The 24,535-nt window shown below is 41.5% G+C and overlaps 1 protein-coding gene across 3 annotated transcripts in view; it reads left to right on the top strand.

The window, feature by feature from the left end:
* The first annotated feature begins 364 nt into the window (after positions 1-364).
* The window catches only part of LOC120742080 (B-cell receptor CD22-like), a 61,566-nt gene continuing 37,395 nt past the window's right edge, over positions 365-24,535 (top strand). Inside the window, exons 1-8 of one of the 3 annotated variants that reach the window (XM_040045229.1) lie at positions 365-701; positions 16,635-16,958; positions 17,113-17,433; positions 20,764-21,096; positions 21,200-21,433; positions 21,626-21,886; positions 22,159-22,419; positions 22,693-22,953. In XM_040045229.1, the coding sequence (XP_039901163.1) occupies positions 503-701; positions 16,635-16,958; positions 17,113-17,433; positions 20,764-21,096; positions 21,200-21,433; positions 21,626-21,886; positions 22,159-22,419; positions 22,693-22,953 (2,194 nt within the window). In that variant the 5' untranslated portion in view covers positions 365-502. The remainder of the gene's footprint in view (positions 702-16,634; positions 16,959-17,112; positions 17,434-20,763; positions 21,097-21,199; positions 21,434-21,625; positions 21,887-22,158; positions 22,420-22,692; positions 22,954-24,535) is intronic. The other 2 variants (XM_040045228.1, XM_040045227.1) reach the window with 2 other exon arrangements.

The raw sequence follows: 24,535 nt of genomic DNA, 5'->3' as shown, positions 1-24,535 counted from the left end.
TTACTTTACTTTTACAACTGACATCAGTTCACACAGAAGATAAAAGTTCAAAGCAGGACATACTGTGATACATAACAGCAAATCGTGTTTATTTAAAACTTGTCTGTGGTACATTAAGTGATAGCCAATGCATTTTTCTTCTCTGCATTTCTCTCTATTTAATCTTAGTATCCCCTTACTTGGTATATGTATCACTGTGTGTATGGGTGAGTTAGTTTATCCTGGAGCTATGAGATCCTCTGAAGGGCGAGGCCATTCAAGGCCTGGTTCCCACTGGATTCTTGGCTGACTCATCAAACAAAGACTTAACTACATTAATTAAAAACCGGTTCATCTCTCCATTCCTCATCATAGCGTTAGACCAGGATTGTAAACATGTTCGTTATTTTGCTCCTCAGACTTGACGTTGGTTGTTCTTAAACAATTGTGAGCCCTTTCAGAATTATTCACATGTACAGAGGCTACAGTCCAGTGTGTATTAACAGTTTCTGCTTTTAATTACATGCCTCAGGAAAAAGCCAATTTTTTTTCCAGCTCATTGAAGACAGCTCCATTGTGGATTGTATTTAAAGGTGTTGCTGGGACTCGTTTACTTCAAATACACATTATCAACCAACAGTTATGTTTTATTGAGATGAGAGGAACAGCTATGAGTTTAATTGCTGCAACCTGTGCACTTCTTGTCCTTCTCAGTTTAACAGGTAGGTCTACTTTACAGTATTTATTCTAAAATAAACAGAAGTGATACGGGAAAAATATTTGTACAACCACTATTTTCTTAAAAGAAAAGAAAGACAAAACAGAAAAAGTTAGGACGGTATGTTATGAATATGAAACTGAAAACAATATTCCAATTTTGTTTCTTGCCACACATTGTAAAACAACAAACAAACATTGGAACAGTAAAGCATTTACACAACACTTAAACAACGTTTAGGGATTGAAGACACCAAGTAATGAAGTGTTTCAGGTGTAACTTTTTCCCATTCTTCTGCAAACAAGTCTTAAGGTGGGCAACAGTACGGGATCTTTGTTGTCACATTTTGCGCTTCAAAATGCGACACACATTCTCTATTGGAGACATGTCGGGCCTGTGTGTAGAATGTGATTTGGCATTGTCTTGTTGAAATATGGCCTTCCCTGGAAAAGATGTCTTCTTGGAGGCAGCATGTTGTCCTCCAAAATCTCTGTGATGGTGCCATCAAAGAAATGCAAGTTACCTTTACCAAGGGCACTGATACAGATTCCACACTGTTGACAGACCTGGTATTTGGACTTATTGCTGGTAACAGTCTGGATGAGCCTTTTCTTCTTTGGTCCATTTCTCCCAAACAATACATGAAATACTGATTCATCTGACCACATTTCCCATCCCAGATGCCTCTGAGCCCAGAGAAGTTGACGGTGCTTCTGGACACTGTTAACATAGGGCTTCCTTTTGGCACAGTACAGTTTCAACTGGGACTTGTGTATGTAACTACATGTGGTACTTGACAAAGGTTTGCCAAAGTAATGCTGAGCCCATGTGGTGATATCGCTCAAAGATGAATGACGATTTTTGATGCAGTGCCGCCTGTTAAGGGTTCAAATATTAAAGAGGGATACAGGAGGGATTCAAAATCACAACACTGGTCCAGGAGGGTTAGGTCAAACGATGATTTTAATGAACACACGTGTGGGGAGATGAACACTGTCACACACTCAGCGTCAATCTCCGCAAAAATAATACAGAAGCAGTTGTTTTTATAGCATCAGGGTATTATTTATGACGCCCCCTCATGCGTCAAGCAGATACATCACAGGCATAACTTAAAACCACAAATGTTCTGTTAACGACTTTTAACACAGTTTGAAAAGAACATTTTCTTCGCCTCCAAGCCACGTGCTTCCTGTAGCTCATCTCGCTCTTGCTTCTCCAAAACCTCAGATGCATGCTCTGCAACAAAACTGCCAATTCTGCAGGCACTCTGTTTCACCTCTCACCTCGCCTACTAAAACTCACAACCAGACAGAGGCCACTTTCATATGTGTAACAATCTAACTAAAACTATATATGTATATATTGAATAAATGCTTTAATTAAATGCCACTACTCAAAGCTTAATAAAAAAGAATATAAACGAATAAAAGATAATAATGAATAACCTGGTTATTCAAATAGCCTCATCCAGACAGCTCCTCAAAATAACAACCAAAAAATGCACACTTTACAGAGGAAACAAAGACATTTTAAAAGTACACTTCCTGACTTATTCTGAGTCATCTGTTACCAAGCAAACTCAAACGCAGCAGGTTGCTGAATATACTCAGGCCTTTGCTCAGCTACTATTTTTACTGTAAGATTAACCTTCTAAGCTCCACGTCACTTACACTCTGCTTAGTTTCCCTTTCTGGGTGCAAAAGCATGCTCTGCAAAAACATGCAATTTCCTGTCAAGACTTTTGGCACAGACTGTACTCAGAGTTGGGCCCTTCTTATATAACCCAATATAATCAGCATATAAGCATTTAAGATTATAAATTTAAACTCAACAGTTTAAAGTGGTTATAACTGCACCTGTAATAAAGGTTAATGTGATTATGATAACACCTGTAATACAAATTATAACATAATGCCAACAGCTTCAATAAATACTTTGATGAAATGATGATTAATGCAATGATAAAGATGATGGTTACGGGTCAAGATGGCGCCTGTGTTTGGCTATGCCGCTGCCTTCGCCCGTGTGTTTGTTTATTTTATATGCTATGCAAGTGTTTTTGTTACAGTTTTTTCTGGTGTCACCTCCCTTCGGATTTATGATCGTCATGCGTTGTTAGCGATCAAATCTGCAATGGATAGCTTTCAGAGTCAACGAAACGAGGCTGTTTTCCTACCGCCGTTAGAGCGTGACGCAGCACCAGGTCTACCTCCACTCTTGCTGGTTAGCTCATTTTTGCTTCAGCGGCCTCGTCGGAGAAAGCGGGGGAAGCGAGCCGGCCTTCACGTCCTGCTCCGTCGTCTTCGGAAAGAGATGGACCTTCGGGGGCTCTATTCCTGGGTTGCTACCGGTGAGATTCGGCTGAAACTTGTCGGAACTGGATTAATCCCCACAACCCACTATGTTTACCACCCAGGCTGTCATCTGAAAGCATGGAAAGCCAAGCCTCATCTCGGCAGGAACCCTGTTTTGCTGCGCGGCTTACCGCATAGCGCGGACTCTGTCCTTGGAAACTCTACCCCTGTCCTGGTGAGTCGCAGCCTTAAATGGATGTTAATTAATGCCCGCTCAATCGCCAATAAGTCTTATATTTTAAATGACTTGTTCTGCTCTGAGAAGCTTGACTTCATGTTTATCTCTGAGACGTGGCAACGTGAGAATGAAATCTCACATCTTTTAGAGCTTTGTCCTGCTGACTGCTCATTTCTCTGTGCACCTCGGATATCTGGACGAGGGGGTGGAACAGCGGTAATTTTTAAAAAGACTTTTTTATGCCAGATGATTTCTTCAGGCTGCTACAACTTTTTTGAGATGCTTATGATAAAAATTGGAAGAGAACAGCCCATATAGAGCATTTTAATTTATCGTCCACCTGGGTCTGCTGTGTCTTTTGTGTCAGACCTACAAGACTTTTTAACTTCCACTATTAAAATGGGCAAGGTTATCATTGTTGGAGATTTCAACATTCATGTGGATGACTCAACAAACAGTACCACTAAGGAGTTTCTGAGCATTATGGACTCTTTCAACTTTGATGTAGCAGGGCCTACTCATACGGCTGGGCACACTCTGGACTTGGTCTTCACCTATGGTGTTTCCCTTGACCACATGAATTTAAATGAAGTTGTTTTTAGTGACCATAAGTCAGTCTCTTTTACTGTATCTGTTAATTTAGAGTCCCATACTCAAGGTTCTACTAGGCGCAGGCGCTTTATTAACAACTCTATAATTTCTGAATTTTCCTCTCTTTTTAATTTTAAAAGTTCCTCTAACGAGGTTGAGCTTCTAACTAATTCTTTTAATGAACACTGTCTTGCCATTCTAAATCGGGTTGCTCCTCTCAAAACCAGTTATTGCTCTGTTAGTTCCCGGACACCATGGTTAAATAATCTGACTTGTGGTTTTCGACGCTCCTATCGGAAGGCAGAGCGTCTGTGGAAGTCCACCGGTCTGACTGTCCATCGTGAGCACTTTAAAGAACTACTTTACCTATATAGTGAATCAGTCAAAGAGGCCAGATCCTCTTACTTCAATAATCTTATAAATCATCATAAAAATAATTCAAGAATTCTATTTGATACCATCAACAGTATTGTTTCTCCTCCAACCCAGCATGCTCTGTTGCTTTCTGATGAAGATTGTAATACTTTCCTTAATTACTTTGTAAATAAGGTGATGGACTTGAAATCCAAAATTTTCTCAAGTGCCTCCCCTTATGAAGATACCCCTTGCTGTCTTGGATCATTTACCTCCTTTTCTCCAATCACACTAAATGACTTAATTATATGTAACCGAGGACAAGGGATGAGTAAACGGGGCAAAGAAATAAATTGATCGTTTATTTATTACATGAGTTAGACATAATAATTCCCAGTCATTTCCAGACAGGACTTACAACACATCCTGCTGATATCCCAGCTGCACATGAGACTTACCACACAAACTGTGCGAAAATAACAACACTGCAACCCGTCACACCCCGCTTAGCGACACTGCAATCGTGGCACACACTGCAAACAATTCGGGTCTCAGCGCAGCTGGGAATCAGTGCTATGTATGGCCTGTGATCTGGGAGAAAAAGGGAAGTGGCACAAACAATTAAACAAAAAAAACAAAAGGGAGGTTAGTCCGCCCTTACACAACTCACTCTCAATCAATAACCGCCTTTACGGCTGGACGGACTAACCAAAACAAAATTACAAATCAATCAAAAGAACGAAAAAAGGACAGCAAAGACAGCACAGCTGAAAAACAAACAACATTATCAATTAAAATATTACCCAATAAAATAGCAATTTTATAAAACCATTCAAAATCATGAAGCTAAAACAAACACTCAATATACCTACAATATTGATCAGTTTCCCTGTGCGCAGTCGATCTAGGGCTTGATCAATTCTTCTATTAAAATTCGTGGTCACACTAAAAAAGTCCAATGACACATTAAAAATAGGCACATGCAATAGCAAACGATCCAAACAAAAATGGCAAAAGTCTCTTACCGACAGTATACCCACTCGCACCTGAGTGAATTAATTGCCTCTGGTTTTTTCCACAGAAGAGCGCTGACTTCACCCCACACACCCACTACCTTTTCACAGCTCTTCAGCCAATCACCTGGCAGAGAGCAACAAACTGCTAGGTGACACTTGTTACATATAGTTTTAGGTAAAATGAAATCCTCATCATGCTCTGTAGATATATTACCTCACTCTGTCCTGTCCGGGTCTACCACCAGCATTGGTCCCACATTACTATCCATCATCAACAGTTCACTGAGGCAAGGCTGTGTTCCATCTTATTTTAAACATGCTGAGGTAACTCCTCTGTTAAAAAAACAGAATCTTGATCCTAGCTCTGCTAGTAATTACCGACCTATTTCAAAATTGCCATTTGTAAGTAAATTACTTGAAAAAATTGTTGAAAATCAGTTCAGGTCTCTATTATGTAAATTACAGATTCTTGACCCTTTTTAGTCTGGCTTTCAAAAGCAGCACTCTACAGAGACCGCTCTCTTAAGAGTCTATAATGATCTATTAATGGCATCTGACGCAGGGAACTGTTCTGTGATCATTTTGCTTGATCTTAGTGCAGCCTTTGACACCATCGACCACAAAATCCTACTTAACAGGCTCAAGGTTTTGGCTGGTATATCTGGCTCTGCCCTAGACTGGTTTTCTTCCTACTTTTCTGTTAGGACTGACAGGTTCACCTCTGACATTGCTGCCCTGACCTGTGGGGTCCCACAGGGTTCAGTTTTAGGTCCATTACTATTTTCTTTTTATATGCTTCCTTTAGCTGGTATCATTCAATCTTTTAGCGACCTGTCTTATCATTTTTATGCTGATGACATTCAGCTCCATATGTCCTTTAAGCCTCACCAGCTGGATAGGCTGTCTGATAGGTTTGTAGCTTGAACCTATCCGCTGGAACGTTGAGGACAATATAATTACACAGCAAGCAAGACACAAAGTAGGCAAAGTTCTTCATGTTACTCATGCATGAGGGAGACCTGCCTGGAGCCAAGTGTCGTTCCACCACTTGACCTCCGTCAGACTCTCAGCCAGGTCCCCCATAGCACTCCTTTTATTGTGGTTACATGAATATGCATAGGGTCATTAACATATAACATCTTACATAGGTATACATGTGAACAAAGAATACTGTGTATGTGTGTGTGTGTGATTTGTGTGAGGTCAAGATGTGACCCTGTGAAGAGTCTATCGGGTCCATCTGAACAAAAGGCTCTTATACTTAAACAGATATACGTGTGTTTGCTAAACCATATATCAGCAAGAGAAGATACGGCCTCTCCTAGGAGGTGTGTGATCTATGCCAGAACACTCTAGAGAGGAGTGAACGCACCCCCCTCTTCATGCTACACAGAGTTGTTACAGACCTCCTAGGGTGAGACATTCTTTCAATCTACAAATGATTATACACCTCTAAGCATATATGGTTAAATATTTCTAAGCATAAATGACAATGAACAATACAAAACCTAACACTGTCCACCTTAGTCCAGTGCTTAACCCAGGTTTCCGATTGGCTTTCAAGCAACTACCTTGTTCTAAATACTAACAAGACCGAGACCATGATCATAGCTCCTCCTGAGCTACATTCTAAAATCAGTCGGGTTCTTGCCTCTTTCTGTCCATCTGTCAAGTCAAATATTCAAAATCTTGGAGTAATATTTGACTCTTCTCTGGGCCTTGACTCTCATGTAAAATCTTTGTCTCGTTCCTGTTTCTATCATTTAAGAAACATGTCTAAACTGCGACATACTGTATGGTTTCCTCAGCTGAACTGGAAAAACTCATTCATGCATTTGTGTCATCACGCTTAGATTACTGTAATTCCCTTTTTACTAGCTTGGATAAATCATTTCTCTCTCGCCTCCAGACAATGCAAAACACAGCAGCCAGACTACTAACTCGCTCTACCAAGCGTGTTCACATCACTCCCATCTTATATTCTTTACATTGGCTCCCAATAGAGTTTAGAATCCGCTTTAAAATTCTTGTTTTAACAGACAGAGCACTAAATGGCCAGGCTCCGGATTACTTATCCAAGCTTCTTATAAAATACACTGCTGCTCGTCATCACCGCTCACAGACTCAGAGTCTCTTAGTTGTTCCCCGTACACGACTGAAGACAAAAGGGGACAGAGCCTTTCAGTTTGTTGCACCAAGGCTGTGGAACAGTTTACCACTACATTTACGTTTGCTTGACTCTGTGGATTCTTTTAAAAAACAGTTAAGAACTCTTCTGTTCAAACAAGCCTTTTGTTGATCTACTTATTTTATATTTTTTACATTTGATCTTTTACATTGTATATAATGTCTATTGATTTTATTGTTTATTTTAATATTTGTGTACAGCGCTTTGTGATTGTCTGTCTGTGAAAAGCGCTTAATAAATAAAGTTTACTTACTTACTTACTTATGAACAGTAGCAGTAAAATAATTTCTTTAATCCTACACGCCTGAGGGATCAGAGATCACGGTTGTTCAGCTTTGGGTTTTGCCCTTGTTCTTTACGCACTGAAATTCCTCCAGATTGCTTCAATCTTTTAATTATGTTATGCACTGTTGAAAATGTCTAAATCTTTTCATTTCTTTCTTTGAGGAACATTATGTTTTACACATTTTGATTATTTTCTCACGTATTCTCACGTATCTGTATATTTTTATATATTTTATTTATTGTTTACTCTATTTAATTTGTAAAATATGTGTACACACACACACACACACACACACACACACACACACACACACACACACACACACACACACGTAGAAAAATATTTAGTATACACATCCAGAAATGCATATACTATTATATATTGTACATATATTTATTAGTTTCAGATGTAGCCATTCTTGTATTTTGCTTGTTTACATTATTGTATTTTGCACAACTCTGTTGCTTGTGAAGCTCGCACACAAGAATTTCACTCACATGTGCTGTACCAATGTACCTGCACATGTGATGTGACAATAAAAGTGATTTGATTTGATTTGATTTGATATTTGTCGGCAAACTGGCGATCCTCGGCCCATCTTTGCTCCTAAAGGACTAGACCTTTCCTGGATGCTGCTTTTGAACCAAATCATAAGTACAATCACCTGTTGACATCACCTGTTTCAAATCAATTCATTATTTATCCAATTTAACTGATTACTAGCCCTAAATTGCTCCTGTCTCAACCTTTATTGGAATGTGTTGCAGGTCTGAGTGACCGGAATGGATGTATATGTACAAATGAAAGAAGCTGATCAGACAAAACATGACATTTTTTGTGTTCAAATTGTCTGCAATGAATTATAAGTCAAAGTATATCTAGAAATCAGTACTTTCTTCTTTTATTTGTTTTTCCACACTGTCCCAGCTTATTGTGATTTGGGTTTTTATTATCTTTAAAATGTAGGATGATAAACTGTATAGCACAAAAGCTCAAAATATAGCACTGAACATTCATGGAAAAGTGATTACCACAATCTCATTATCCACTTTAGGGACTAAAGTGCTATATAAATACAGGCCATTTACTTGTATAGATGCACAAATTCTCTTTCTCTCTCTGTATCCATATATACACACATACACACAACTTAGTTTGGAATATATTATTAGTTCAACTTCAGTATTTACTGGTAGAAAATAGTTTCTCCTTTGAAGTAGTTTTTAAAAAAGCAACATCCTTTACAAAAGGAGCTGAATCTTTTAACATTTTTTTTATTATAAAAATGCATTATTTATTTTATTATTTTTTTTCCTCTCTTTCTCTCTTTTTTCTTTCTGGTTATTATAGTTGTGATCTCTCTGTTTAATATTGGTATTCTTATTTTTATTGTCAAGAATAACTGAATAACTGCTATGATGCCTTCCAGTCAGGTTTTAGACAGAATCACAGCACTGACCAAGGTGTTCAATGACATATGTCTGAATACAGACAGTGGAAAAATGTCAGTCTTAGTTTTACTGGATCTCAGTGCAGCATTTGATACAGTTGACCACAACATATTACTCAAACGACTGGAGAACTGGGCAGGTCTTTCAGGAACTGTACTAAACTGGTTCAAAACATACTTAGAAAACAGGAAATACTTTGTATCAATAGGTAACTTCCACATTGCGGACGCAGCTCAATGCAGCAGCTTCGGCAATGGAGACGCTGAACATGGTCCATTCGGACTCAATGTCCCCAGTCTCCCTCGGAATGCTGTTGAAGCTCTGCCGGAGGTGTGCGTTGAAGATCTCGCGGACTGGGGCCTCTGCTAGATGTTCCCAGCACACCCTCACTACGCGTTTAGGTGCACCAGGTCTGTCCAGCGTCCTCCCCCGCCACCTGATCCAACTCACCACCAGGTGGTGATCAGTTGACAGCTCAGCCCCTCTCTTTACCCGAGTGTCCAGAACATATGGTCGCAGGTCTGCTGATACGTTTACAAAATCGATCATCGACCTACGGCCTAGAGCGTCCTGGTGCCACGTGCACTTATGGACACTCTTATGTTCGAACAGGGTGTTCGTTATGGCCAAACTGTGATTAGCACAGAAGTCCAATAACAAAGCACCGCTCGGGTTCAGATCAGGGAGGCCGTTCCTCCCAATCACGCCCCTCCAGGTCTCGCTGTCGTTACCCACGTGAGCATTGAAGTCTCCCAGCAGGACAACAGAGTCTCCAGGTGGAGCACCCTCCAGCACCCCCCCCCCCACCCCCCAGGGACTCTAAGAAGGCTGGGTACTCTGAACTGCCACTCGGCGCATAAGCGCAGATGACAGGGCGCAGGGAACAAACCCTCTCGTCCACCGGGAAAAACCCCAACGTACCAGCAGCAAGCCGAGGGGATATTAGAATACCCACCCCAGCCCGCCGCCTCTCACCAGGGGCAACTCCAGACTGAGACAGAGTCCAGCCCCTCTCCAGGAGACTGGTTCCAGAACCCAAGCCATGCGTAGAGGTGAGCCTGACTATATCTAGCCGGTACCTCTCAACCTCACGCACTAACTCAGGCTCCTTACCCACCGGAGAGGTGACATTCCATGTCCCTATTGCCAGTCTTGGCAGCCTGGGGTCAGTCCGCCAGGGCCTCCGCTCCTGGCCGCCACCCGGCACACAATGCACCCGACCCCTATGGCGCCTCCTGCGGGTGGTGGGCCTGCGGGAGGATGGGCCCATGTCTCCTCTTCGGGCTGTGCCCGGCCGGGCCCCATGGACTAAGGCCCGGCCACCAGACGCTCGCCCTCGGGCACCCTCCCCGGGCCTGGCTCCAGGGCGGGGCCCCGGTAACCCTATCCCGGGCAGGGTAAACTGTTCCCTCGGTATCCTTTTCATAAGGGTCTTCTGAATCGCTCTTTGTCTGGTCCCTCACCCAGGGCCAATTTGCCATGGGAGACCCTACCAGGGGGCAAAAGCCCCCAGACAACATAGCCCCTGGGATCCCTGGGACACACAAACCCCTCCACCACGATAAGGTAGCGATTCAAGGAGGAGAGCCTGTGGGACTCCGGAGGCAGCCAACAGGTATCGACAGGCCAAGCGGAATGCGGCTCAGGCAGTGGCTGAAGCAAAAACTCGGGTGTGGGAGGAGTTCGGAGAGGCCATGGAAAAAGACTTTCGGACTGCCTCGAAGAGATTCTGGCAAACCGTCAGGCGTCTCAGGAGGGTAAAGCGGTGCTCTACCTGCACTGTGTATAGTGCTGGCGGAGCGCTGCTGACGTCGACTGAGAAAATTGTCAGGCGGTGGAAGGAATACTTCGAGGACCTCCTTAATCCCACTGACACGTCTTCCGAGGAGGAAGCAGAGTCTGGGGATGAGGGGAATGACCCGCCAATTTCCGGGGGCGAGGTCACTGAGGCAGTTAAACAACTCCCTGGTGTTGATGAGGTCCGCCCCGAGTTCCTGAAGGCTCTGGACGTTGTAGGGCTGTCCTGGTTGACACGCCTCTGCAATGTTGCGTGGAGATCAGGGGCAGTACCTGTGGACTGGCAGACCGGGGTGGTGGTCCCCATCTTTAAGAAGGGGGACCGGAGGGTGTGTTCCAACTACAGGGGGATCACACTCCTCAGCCTCCCTGGGAAAGTCTATGCCAGGGTGCTGGAAAGGAGAGTTCGTCCGCTAGTCGAACCTCGGATACAGGAGGAACAATGTGGTTTTCGTCCTGGTCGCGGAACACTGGACCAGCTCTTTATCCTCTCCAGGATGCTTGAGGGTACATGGGAGTTTGCCCAACCAGTCTACATGTGTTTTGTGGACTTGGAGAAGGCATTCGACCGTGTCCCTCGGGGTGTCCTGTGGGAGGTGTTGCGGGAGTATGGGGTGTCTGGCCCATTGCTACGGGCCATTCGATCCCTATACAACCATTGCAAGAGCTTGGTTCGCATTGCCGGCAATAAGTCGGACTCGTTCCCGGTGGGTGATGGGCTCCGCCAGGGCTGCCCTTTGTCTCCGGTTCTGTTCATAATTTTTATGGACAGGATTTCTAGGCGCAGCCAAGTGGCGGAGGGCTTTCGCTTTGGTGGCCTCAGAATCTCATCTCTGATTTTTGCAGATGATGTGGTTCTGTTGGCTTCATCGGGTGAGGGCCTCCAGCTCGCACTGGAACGGTTCGCAGCCGAGTGTGAAGCAGCGGGAATGAGCACCTCCAAATCTGAGGCCATGGTTCTCAGCCGGAAAAGGGTGGAGTGCCCACTCCGGGTCGGGGATGAGTTCCTGTCCCAAGTGGAGGAGTTCAAGTATCTCGGGGTCTTGTTCGCGAGTGATGGGAGAAGGGAGCCGGAGATCAACAGACGGATTGGGGCTGCAGCTGCAGTAATGCAGACGCTGCACCGGTCCGTCGTGGTGAAGAGGGAGCTGAGTGTAAAAGCGAAGCTCTCAATTTACCGGTCGATCTACGTCCCTACCCTCACCTATGGCCACGAGCTGTGGGTAGTGACCGAAAGAACGAGATCGCGGATACAAGCGGCAGAAATGAGCTTCCTCCGAAGGGTGGCTGGCCTCTCCCTTAGAGATAGGGTGAGAAGTTCGGCCATCCGGGAGGGGCTCAGAGTAGAGCCGCTGCTGCTCCACATCGAAAGGAGCCAGCTGAGGTGGTTCGGGCATCTGACAAGGATGCCCCCTGGGCGCCTCCTGGGTGAGGTGTTCCAGGCATGTCCCACCGGGAGGAGGCCCCGGGGCAGACCCAGGACACGCTGGAGAGATTATATCTCTCGGCTGGGAACGCCTTGGTATTCCCCCGGATAAGCTGGAGGAGGTGGCTGGGGAGAGGGAGGTCTGGGCCTCTTTGCTTAGGCTGCTGCCCCCGCGACCCGGCCCCGGATAAAGCGGATGAAGATGGATGGATGGATGGATGGATGGATGGATGGAATAGGTAACTTCACATCTGAGCAGACAAGTATCACATGTGGAGTTCCCCAAGGTTCCATCTTGGGACCCCTTCTGTTTAACATTTACATGCTCCCACTGGCACAGATTATAAAGAACAACAAAATAAACTACCACAGCTATGCAGATGACACACAAATATATATCACAATGTCACCAGGAGACCAAGGCCCTGTACAGGCTCTTGGTAAATGCATTGAAGAAATTAATGACTGGCTGTGCCACAATTTTCTCCAGCTAAACAAAAACAAAACTGAGGTAATAGTCTTTGGCGCCAAAGAAAAACGATTACAGGTCACCAGAGAACTTCAATCTATACACCTAAAAACCACAAACCAGGCGAGAAATTTGGGTGTAGTGATGGATGCAGACCTAAACTTAGAAAAACACATTAAGACAATAACAAAGTCAGCTTACTATCACCTCAAGAATATTTCAAGGATAAAAGATCTGATGTCTCAACAGGACCTGGAAAAACTAGTCCATGCATTCATCTTTAGTAGGCTTGATTACTGTAACAGCATCTTTACAGGTCTACCTAAAAAAATCAGTCAGACAACTACAGCTCATTCAGAACTCTGCTGCTCGAGTCCTCACTAAGACCAAAAAAGTGGACCACATCAGTCCAGCTCTGAGGTCTTTACACTGGCTGCCTGTCCGTCAGAGGATAGACTTTAAAGTTCTGATGCTGGTCTATAAAGCTCTGAATGGTTTAGGACCAAAATACATCAGTGACCTCCTGACCCAGTATGAACCTTCCAGATCCCTCAGGTCATCTGGATCTGGTCTTTTATCAGTTCCCAGAGTCAGAACCAGACACGGAGAAGCTGCATTCAGCTTTTATGCTCCTTATATCTGGAACAAACTCCCAGAAAGCCTCAGATCAGCTGAAACACTCAGTTTATTTAAATCCAGGTTGAAGACTCACCTGTTCTCAGCTGCATTTGAATAAAGCACCAAATCCACACTTTTAAGCTTAAATTTCAAAACTTACATTTAACTACTGATTTTATCTATTGTTCTGATTTTATCTGTTTTGATTTTATATACTGTTTTGTTTGTTGTTAGTTAGTTAGTTTGTTTGCTTGTTTTAATCAATTTTAAATCATGCTTTTTATTTGTCTTTGTTTCTAATGTCTCTGTAAAGCACTTTGAATCACCTTGTTGTTGAATTGTGCTATACAAATAAACTTGCCTTGCCTTGCCTTGCCTTCAAGCTTGGGTCCTCTACCAGAGGCCTGGGAGCTTGAGGGTCCTGCGCAGTATCTTAGCTGTTCCCAGGACTGCGCTCTTCTGGACAGAGATCTCCGATGTTGTTCCCGGGATCTGCTGGAGCCAATCGCCTAGCTTGGGAGTCACCGCACCACTGTTACCTTCACCCTCCACATCCTCTCGAGCTCTTCTCTGAGCCCTTGGTATTTCTCCAGCTTCTCGTGTTCCTTCTTCCTGATATTGCTGTCATTCGGAACCGCTACATCGATCACTACGGCCGTCTTCTTCTGTTTGTCTACCACCACTATGTCCGGTTGGTTAGCTACCACCATTTTGTCCATCTGTATCTGGAAGTCCCACAGGATCTTAGCTCGGTCATTCTCCACCACCCTTGGGGGCATCTCCCATTTTGACCTCGGGACTTCCAGGTTATACTCGGCACAGATGTTCCTGTACACTATGCCGGCCACTTGGTTATGGCGTTCCATGTATGCCTTGCCTGCTAGCATCTTGCACCCTGCTGTTATGTGCTGGATTGTCTCTGGGGCATCTTTACACAGCCTGCACCTGGGGTCTTGCCTGGTGTGATAGACCCCAGCGTCTATGGATCTTGTACTCAGAGCTTGTTCTTGTGCTGCCATGATTAGTGCCTCTGTGCTGTCTTTCAGTCCAGCTTTGTCCAGCCACTGGTAGGATTTCTGGATATCAGCCACCTCCTCTATCTGCCGGTGGTACATACCGTGCAGGGGCCTGTCCTTCCATGATGGTTCCTCGTCTCCCTCCTCTTTCTTGGGTTTCTGCTGCCTGAGGTATTCACTGAGCACTCGGTCAGTTGGGGCCATCTTCCCAATGTATTCTTGGATGTTCGTTGTCTCATCCTGGACTGTGGTGCTGACACTCACCAGTCCCCGGCCCCCTTCCTTCCGCTTAGCGTACAGCCTCAGGGTGCTGGACTTGGGGTGAAACCCTCCATGCATGGTAAGGAGCTTTCTTGTCTTTATGTCAGTGGCTTCTATCTCCTCCTTTGGCCAGCCTATTACCCCAGCAGGGTACCTGATCACGGGCAGGGCGTACGTGTTGATGGCCCGGATCTTGTTCTTACCATTCAGCTGGATAGCGTAGTGGTTAGACTACACACCTTTGGAACACAGGATCGCAAGTTCGATTCCTGCCTGGGGCGTCTGTATCCAGTAAGGGTCCTAAGGCTAGACCCCCTATGCTAAGCAAGCCTAGATGATGTTAATGCAGCACTACGGACAATACCTACAACCACGATATATATATATCATAATAATCTGACAATACTATAATATTGGCCATATTATATTTACATTGCCACAGTGAGTTGACTTTAGTCTCATGAACAACATTAACTAATTGTTATTTACTAACTAATCTTAAATGACTGTTCAGCACAGAAATGAAGCCCAACAATCATGTTTTACAGTCCCGTGGTCTCAGCCTCAGATACTCAACTAATCAAAGTGATGTCATGACAAAAATGAATGACCAACAGAACATTTTTCTCCTTCATTTCTGTCAAACAATGCTATATGTAACGTGTCTCGCGGTTAGTATCATGGTTGCTAGGCAACCTGAACAGCGCGACGATGCGTATACCGTCCCATTTCACAAGCCTCTCACTTCCGCACTTCTCGTACTTATAGTACGCACCATACGTAGTACGCGTAGTGCGCGTACTTCAAGCGTGCAGTCTCTTAATTGGGACACAGCCTTACTCTGTCTGTTGTTTTGATCTCCATCTTGCTCTGTGCGTCATTTGTTTAGAGCCTGCAGTGTTTGTATCCATGAGTATCTGCCAGTTAAGTTGGATTAAGTTATTTTTAATTTCCAGCAATGAAGCTGTTGTTCAGTCCAGCCTGATAATCTTACATTTGAGTCCTGACCTACCTGCCAGCCACACACAACACTTCATGACATTTAAAGCTTCCTTTCTATGTAACCTCAATATAACTATATATATCGGATGATGATATAAAAACGTCGAACGTTTCATTTTACGCTATCGTTTGTTTCGTGGTGTCGCAAAATAAACTCTTTGCGGCAATATTTTTTCATCGTTTTCATGGTCACTGTAGTGGCTATATTAATTTCTTAAAGTTCTCTCTTTCTCTTACATTTAATACAACCACATTACAGACGGACAAGCACCTGTTTTTATGCGTTGTGGTTAGCAACAATGATGGTAACACCATTGCGTGTCCGCTTGTTTATGTTCCATATAAACCTTTCACAATAAAGCTCAAGATCCTGTTGAGACTTTTCAAAATAAACTGAATCACGTGAAAGAGCAGATTGGATGAGAATTAAAAAAGAGCCGCCAGGTGCTAAAAAATAAACCTTAGACTCAAACGCTAGAACAGGCTTTTCCCCGCAGAACGCTGTGCAATAAATACTCACAAAAAAAAAACGTTATAAAACTTATGTCTAAAAATGTATCGTTTCATGCATTGGTTAAAACACTCGGCTCCAGCTACATGACGCGCAGCTGGAAACACTTCCCGCAAGACGAGCTGCCCGAGATTCACAGAATTTACAGAAAATGTTACATTTTTGTGATTTATATTGTTATCGGGACGATAGAATTCTTATATCGGGATATGAGATTTTGGTCATATCGCACAGCCCTACTTCATGACATTTAAAGCTTCCTTTCTATGTAACCTCAATATTCCCATCAGTTTCCCCCTAAATATTTTATTATACAAGTTGTACTGATGAAAATACACAACAGATCATATTTTTTCTTTCTTTTGTTTTGCTTTGAGAATGAGCTGGCTATTCACAGTGAAAATCTTGTCCAACAGGTACAGCTGGGTCTGCCAGCATTTGGGTTGTACGTGAAGGAGAGGATCTTTCACTTTATAATCTTTTCACTGTGTCTGGAAACACAAAGTTCTTCTGCAAGGAAAAATGTGAGCGAGCAGAAAACATCCTCATTAAAACAGATGAAACCACAGCTCAGAGCGGCAGATTCAGCATTAAATACAAAGATGCAGCTTCAGGAAGAGGAAGGCTGACTTTTACCATCACAAATATGAGAAAGTCTGACTCAGGAATGTACCGGTTTGGTTTGGGTAAATCTTCAGCTCCAGATTCATACTCAGACTTTGAGGTCAGAGTTTCAAATGGTGAGTTTCTACTAAAAGTTACTAAAGTCAAAATTGGGAAACCAATCACCTACTCTCATACCTCCATAAACTCTCAGGCCAAATACAGTCCTATTTAAACTCAGTCACTTTATGTATTTATTATATAATTCATGGATGTTCATCTATTTAACAGAAATTGCTAAAAACTCTAGAGTCTCCCGTGCACAGAGTGAGGGAGAAGAAATCTCATTTCCATGTGCCACTGCTGTCCAGGCACAGAGGAAGTTCCTTTGTAAGAATCCGTGTGAGAAAGAAGGAAATATCTTCATTGACACAACTAATGACAAAGTTCAGAATGGCAGGTACAGCATTGAATACACAAAAGGATCTGGGTTTGAACTTCTAGCAACCATCAGACATCTGACCAAGTCCGACACGGGACAGTACAGGTGTGGTTACGGGGACCCTTTATCTCCTGATTCATATCACACTGAAATTATTTTGGTTGTAGATGGTAAGTTTCTTTTCATAATAATAACAATTCTTGATATGTTCATCCTATAGCTTGTTGTTAAAATCTTGCAAATTAGGGATTAGATTAAAATTCATAGTAAAAGATGCCAGTCTTTCTACAATTCTCTCTGTTTTGTCCTTTTTCTGCCCGTCCTTTCCAGCACTGTAGCAATCAGAATTATTGTTTGAAGACCAGGAAAAATGCCCAACAGATTTATTTTACCAAGTGGACCATCCTGGCTTTTGATATACTGGTAGATGGTCAGGTGGCCAGGAGAGGAAAGAGGTGCAGTGCTTTCCCTGCACCTGTAAATTGTTATTATAATTTTTTAATTATGATTAAAATAATCCCACTATTGTCCTCTCTCACCTATTCGCAGACATTTGGGACATTATTGGACACAATATTCATTGTAATTGGGTCTTTTTCAGTTACGTTGTTAAATATATATGCCCCCCCTGGAAGCGATATTTATTTCTTTAAGAAAATTATAGACATGATGGTTACAGAGACAGTAGGTTTTCTAATTGGTGGAGGAGATTTAAATATACATCTATAACCAAAGCTAGATATTTCCAATAGAAAAGCACAGAATACCAAAACATTAATTAAGAATATAAATACATTGATGAAGGAGGTGGGACTAATTGATATATGGAGAAACTTGCATTATACCTATTTTTCCTCACCGCACTTGTTATACACAAGAATAAATTATTTTATTACCTTTGGGGAAAATAAAGATAGAATAAACACTTGTGAAATTGGAGCAATAGACTTAAGCGACCATGCACCAGTATACCTGTCCGTTGATTTAAACCTGCAACCAAAACTCAATAATTGGAAATTAAATTCAAGCTTACTGAATGATCCACACTTCAAAGAACAAATTAAGAAAGAGATTCACTTCTATATGGAAACGAATGATAATGGTGAGGTGTCTCCTCCTATTCTGTGGGATACTTTAAAAGCTGTCCTGAGAGGGAAAATTATAGCAATATCCGCTTATAAAAAAAAGATGAGAAATAAAAAATTAGAAGAGCTGCAAAATAAGTTAGAAGAATTAGAGAAAAGGCATAAAAGAAAAACAACACAGGATATATTGGAGGAAATCATCAAAACAAGAAATGAAATAAATGATTTGACTACATATGAAATTAAAACATTTTTTATGTTTCTTAAACAAAGGTATTACGAGGGAGGATCTAAAGCAATGAATGTTTTAGACTGGAAACTAAAAAAGAAAATAGCAGATAATACAGTTCACAAAATTAAACATCCAGTGACAAAATTAATAAAAAATAAACTAGGAGAAGTTCAGAGTGCATTTGAAACATTTTATAAGACTCGTTATGCTAATAAGACAGAGAGTAGTATAGTTGAAATGAACAGTTTTTTTAGACTCTCTCGATTTACCAGTACTGAATGAAGAACAGAATAAAACTTCGATTGAAGATATAACAGAAAAGGAACCAAGAATAGCAATAAGGAGCTAAAAGAAGAATTAATACCAGTGATGCTTCTCACACTGAATTGGGTCTTAAAGAAGGCTCAAGTACCTTCTAGCTGGAAAGAAGCAATTATCTCTGCTATCCCAAAAGAAAACAAGATAAATTAGAATGTGCGTCATATAGACCAATATCTGTTCTTAATCCAGATTATAAGATGTTTACATTTATCATGGCTAGACGATTACAAAAGTTCTTACCTAGTCTAATTCATAATGATCAAACAGGTTTTATTCGAGAGCACCAAATACAAGATAAAGGACGGCGGACACTACGAATTATTAACCATATTCGACAGAATAAAGTAGAAGCAATGGTAATCAGTATCGATTCAGCATTCGATTCAGTTAATTGGAACTTTCTTTATGGAGTCTTGCGTAGATTTGGCTTGCATGAAATAATAATTAAGACAATACAGGCACTTTATGATAACCCTACGGCAAGGATTAAAATTAATGGCTACCTATCAAATAGCATTAAGCTGCAAAGAGGAACAAGGCAGGGCTGTGCGTGCTCACCATTATTATTCACGTTATATCTGGAACCATTGGCTCACTATATAAGGCAAAACAAAGAAGTAGAAGATATTAATATCCATGAGAAGGAGCATAAATTAGCCTGCTATGCAGATGATATTTTAATATTTTTGGGTCAACCATCAAACTCTCTACCTAAATTAATGCAGTTATTTGAATACTTTGGTCGACTATCAGGATATAAAGTTAATATGAGTAAAACACAATTGCTTAAGTACAACTATATTCCATCAGAAGAAATTAAAAATAAGTACCAATTAGCATGGCAAACAGAGTACTTTAAATATCTGGGAGTCATAATACCTAAGGAACTTACAGAACTATTAAAACAAAATTACTTACAATACAAAAGAAAATTAAGGAAGATATAGCGATTTATATTCGAGAATAGACTCAATTAAAATGATAATACTTCCTAAATTATTATATCTATTTCAAACATTACCAATAGAAATTACCAGAAACGATTTAATGAATGGGATAAAATTTTGTCAAGATACATATGGCAAGGAAAAAGGCCCTGAATTAGATTTGAAACCTTACAACTTAACAAAGGAAAAGGGGGGTGGGGCTTACCTTCTCTTAGGGATTATTATTGGGCAGCACAATTAAGGCCTATGATATGCTGGTGTAATATTTTGATATGCTGGTGTAAAAAAAATTTTTGTGATGGCCAAAAAAGCCATCACAAAAAAATGGCTTTCTTCTGAGAGCCCAACTATGAACATGTGGATAAACATCACAATGGACATTTACAGGATGGAAAAAATGAGCGCAGATGTGAACTACAAGAGGGACCTGTTTGTATCATGATGGAAGAAATGGATGGACTATATTAAAAAACGCAGGCCATTTTTTGATTTTGACGGTGTTAACTACTAGAAGAAAGGAGGAAATATTAGTTATATTAATGGAAACAAAAACACACTCCCTACATGCCTTTTGTATTTTTTTTTCTGTTTTTCTTCCTTTTCTATTTTTCTTTCTTTTTTTTCTTTTTTTCTTCTTTCATTCCTTTTGTATGGATATTTTAGTTGTTTAAATACAGAAAAAAGAAAAATGCATGTAGTGACAAATTGTTTGAAGTTGATGGTATTGTACAGTGATAACTAAATGTCAAAAAAAAAGTAATTAGTCACACTTTAAAGAACAGTATTATGCTGTATTCTGTCTTCTTCTCTATGAAACATGTTTAAATGGAATCTTAGAAATTCAATTCAGATCTATGAAAGTGAATATAAATAAGTCTGCTTTCTGATTTTTCTATAATGGGCTCTGTGTTACAGTGGTGACTTACTCTTCTACTCAGGTCTGCGCCTTCAAAGGATCAACAGCAGAAATACACTCCACATTCAGATACCTATCGACTATAAATGACATAAATACAAGAATCCAGAAAATGTTCTGGTTCACTACAGTCAAAGATAATGAGCCTGTGGACCTGAAAACAGATCCAGAGTATTCAGGTCGAGTTCAGTATCAGTGTGAAAACAACGACTGCACTCTGAGAATCTCAGACCTGAGAGAGAGCGACTCAGCTGAGTACAAGTTCATGCTCATAACAAACGATCCAGGAGGGAAATATACTGGATCACCTGGAGTCACTTTGACTGTTACAGGTAAAACAATATTTGACTGGAATTCACTTTAAACATTTCCATGTGTATTTGTGCAGATGTTGAGATATTTCTGATATAATGTCATTGTTTTTTTTACTCCCAGATCCACAGCTCCAGGTACATGTGAGGAGATCAACAGTAAACTCTTATTCTAACTGGACAGAGCTGACATGTCACAACAACTGTCAGCTACCTGATCAATCTTCCTACATCTGGTACAAGAATGGACACAAACTTTCATCAGAAAAACAATATTTACAGCTGAACACATCTGATACTGTAGACAGTCTTTACTGTGCTGTGAAAGGATATGAGACATTCCCTTCTCCAACAGTGTGTGAGTTCACTACTTTTTGTTTCATTAAGAGAATTATATTTAATTTTTCTTTATTTACGGGAATGTGTCTGTATGCTACTTTAGTCAAAATCCTTTCTTTTAGGGGGTTTACAATGTTTTCTTTTTAGAATATACATTTTTTTAATTTGTTTTTTTACGACCATATCGTCATTCTTATGTTTCCTCCTCCAGATGCTCCAAAGCTTCCCTCTGTGTCAGTGAGTCCCTCTGCTGAGATAGTGGAGGGCAGTTCAGTCACTCTGACCTGTAGCAGTGATGCTAACCCAGCAGCTAGTTACACCTGGTACAAGGAGGATGTCATCAACCCTCTCAGGTACCGAAAACAACATTTTTTCAGATCCATCCGGCCTTCTCAATCTGGAAAGTATTACTGTACAGCTGATAATGGCCTGGGACAAAAGAGATCTGAAAGCAGAAACATTGATGTGAAATGTGAGTAAAATACATTTATAAGCTTTAAATTCTTTGTTCTCAGTTGAACAGTTAACATCAACTTTAGAGATAAGACTTAATTCATCATCATGAAGAGTGAAAACAGATTTACTGCACAATCATGTCTGTTTATTACAATATAAGGAAGTTTGACAAGGAAATAGGAAGGTTTCTACATATTATTATTTTATCATTTTTGTTGTGAGAAGCCTGCAAAGACTTGAGTATATTTATAACCAACCATGTTGTCATTCTTATGTTTCCTCCTCCAGATGCTCCAAAGCTTCCCTCTGTGTCAGTGAGTCCCTCTGCTGAGATAGCGGAGGGCAGTTCAGTGACTCTGACCTGTAGCAGTGATGCTAACCCAGCAGCTAGTTACACCTGGTACAAGGAGGATGTCATCAACCCTCTCAGTTACCAAAACCAACATGTTTTCAGCTCCATCCTGCCCTCTGACTCTGGAAAGTATTACTGTACAGCTGATAATGACCTGGGACAAAAGAGATCTGAAAGCAGAAACATTGATGTGAAATGTGAGTAAAATACATTTATAAGCTTTAAGTTCTTTGATCTCAAGTTGAACAGTTAACATCAACTTTAGAGATAAGACTTAATTCATCATCATGAAGAGTGAAAACAGATTTACTGCACAATCATGTCTGTTTATTACAATATAAGGAAGTTTGACAAGGAAATAAGTAAGGTTTCTGAATGTTACCTTTTATAATTTTTGTTGTGAGAAGCCTGCAAAGACTTGAGTATATTTATAACCAACCATGTTGTCATTGTCCTTATTTCTCCTCCAGATGCTCCAAAGCTTCCCTCTGTGTCAGTGAGTCCCTCTGCTGAGATAGTGGAGGGCAGTTCAGTGACTCTGACCTGTAGCAGTGATGCTAACCCAGCAGCTAACTACACCTGGTACAAGGAGGATGAAAATTTACCAAAAGCATTTGGACAGAACTTCACCGTCACCAAGTTCAGACCTGAACACAGTGGGCGTTATTACTGTGAAGCCCAGAACAAGCTGGGACGTCATAACTCCACCTTACAGCAGACCATTGTGCCAGGTAATCATTTATATTTACATACTGGATACACTCAGAAAGGAGTGCAGTCAAAAAGTCAGGCACAATCTACATTCATGCACTATGGCTAATTATTGGATGGCACTAGAATTTATAATAACAGATCACTGTCAAAATACCTCAGCACAGATAGAACTGTATTACTATCTAAATGTACACATGTACAAGTATTTATTTTGCCAAAATGTTTCCTCTTCAGTGTTGTATGGACTCATAGTGTTGCTACAGATAATTAAACCAGAGCTGATTTTAAAAACTTTGCTCTTTTGAATCTACACTAATCCATCATCATCTTTAAAAGCATATGTTTGTATGGTGTCTGTCCTGTGAGGGCCAAATATCTCAAAATAATTATTTATGAGTTCAGAAAACCAGGCCTGCAACTTGATTTACAAAGATAATTTAAATATATTAAAAATAAAATACTGGCTGCACCTGTAACTGTTCAACTTGCCTGTGTGGTTAAACAGAATATGGCAGGAGTCCCACTGTCTGCTGTCAAGGCTTTCCTTATTCATGTGCTAAAGAGTCCTAAGAATCAACATTGTAACTTATCTATCACGATGACAAGAACCATGTTCTTTTTAATTTACAGTATAAAGTGCATTGAGACAACTGAAATGAGACCTCTAAAAGTTGATTCTGTTAATCTGGACGTAGTGTTTTGTGGGAGAAACGTTTCGTCACTCATCCAGGTGACTTCTTCAGTCTCAGCTGACTGCAGGTTTCCCCAACCTTATAAACAGTACATTTGCATAATGACTGAAACCAGCCCACTGAAGGAACAATGGGCTGGGAGGTCAGTTCCTTAATCATAATTATGCAAATTCTCATGACCATTCATCAACAACCACTGACCAAAACCCACTGATCAAAGCCCACTGATCAAAGCCCACTGATCAATGGCCACGAGTACCATTCACAGAGAGTTGGGGAATGGCTGCAATCACAGCAGTGTAAGATGCTGACAGATGTACCCTTAGGCCCCCTCCTCGATTCAGAGATGGTCTTTCCCTTTTCATGTAAATGGCCTCCTTGACTCCGCGCTCAAACCAGCGTTCTTCCTGTCCAGGATGTGTACATCCTCATCCTTGAAAGAGTGTCCACTGGCCTGTAGGTGTAAATAGACTGCAGAGTCCTGGCCTGACGAGGTAGCTCTTCTGTGTTCGCCAGAGGTTGTTTGGTTTCCCCGATGTATAAATCCTTGCAATCCTCCTGGCACTTAACAGCGTACACTATGTTAATCTGTTTGTGTCGGGGGACCCGATCCTTGGGGTGGACCAATTCTTTTTGGCACAGCGTGTTTTGGGATTTAAAAGCCACAGAGACCCGGTGTTTAGAAAATATGCGTCTCAACTGTTCCGATACTCCTGACACGTATGGGATCACTACAGGTTTTCGCTTGGGCAGCGGTTGTCCTTCTCTCCTGGATCAGCTGGAGCTTTTTTAGGTGCCTTCCCAGCTTTGACAAAAGTCCAGCTGGGATAACCAGATTTACTCAGGTCCTTCTTGATGTGCTGTTCTTCTGCCTCGCTGGCCGCTGTGTCAGTGGGGATGGTGTTCG

This window comes from Simochromis diagramma, unplaced genomic scaffold (assembly GCF_900408965.1).
Source record: "Simochromis diagramma unplaced genomic scaffold, fSimDia1.1 OVJJ01000610.1, whole genome shotgun sequence".
Classification (NCBI taxonomy): Eukaryota; Metazoa; Chordata; class Actinopteri; order Cichliformes; family Cichlidae; genus Simochromis; species Simochromis diagramma.
Note: the sequence above shows the minus strand (reverse complement) of the source record. Positions and strands in the feature narration are given on the sequence as shown.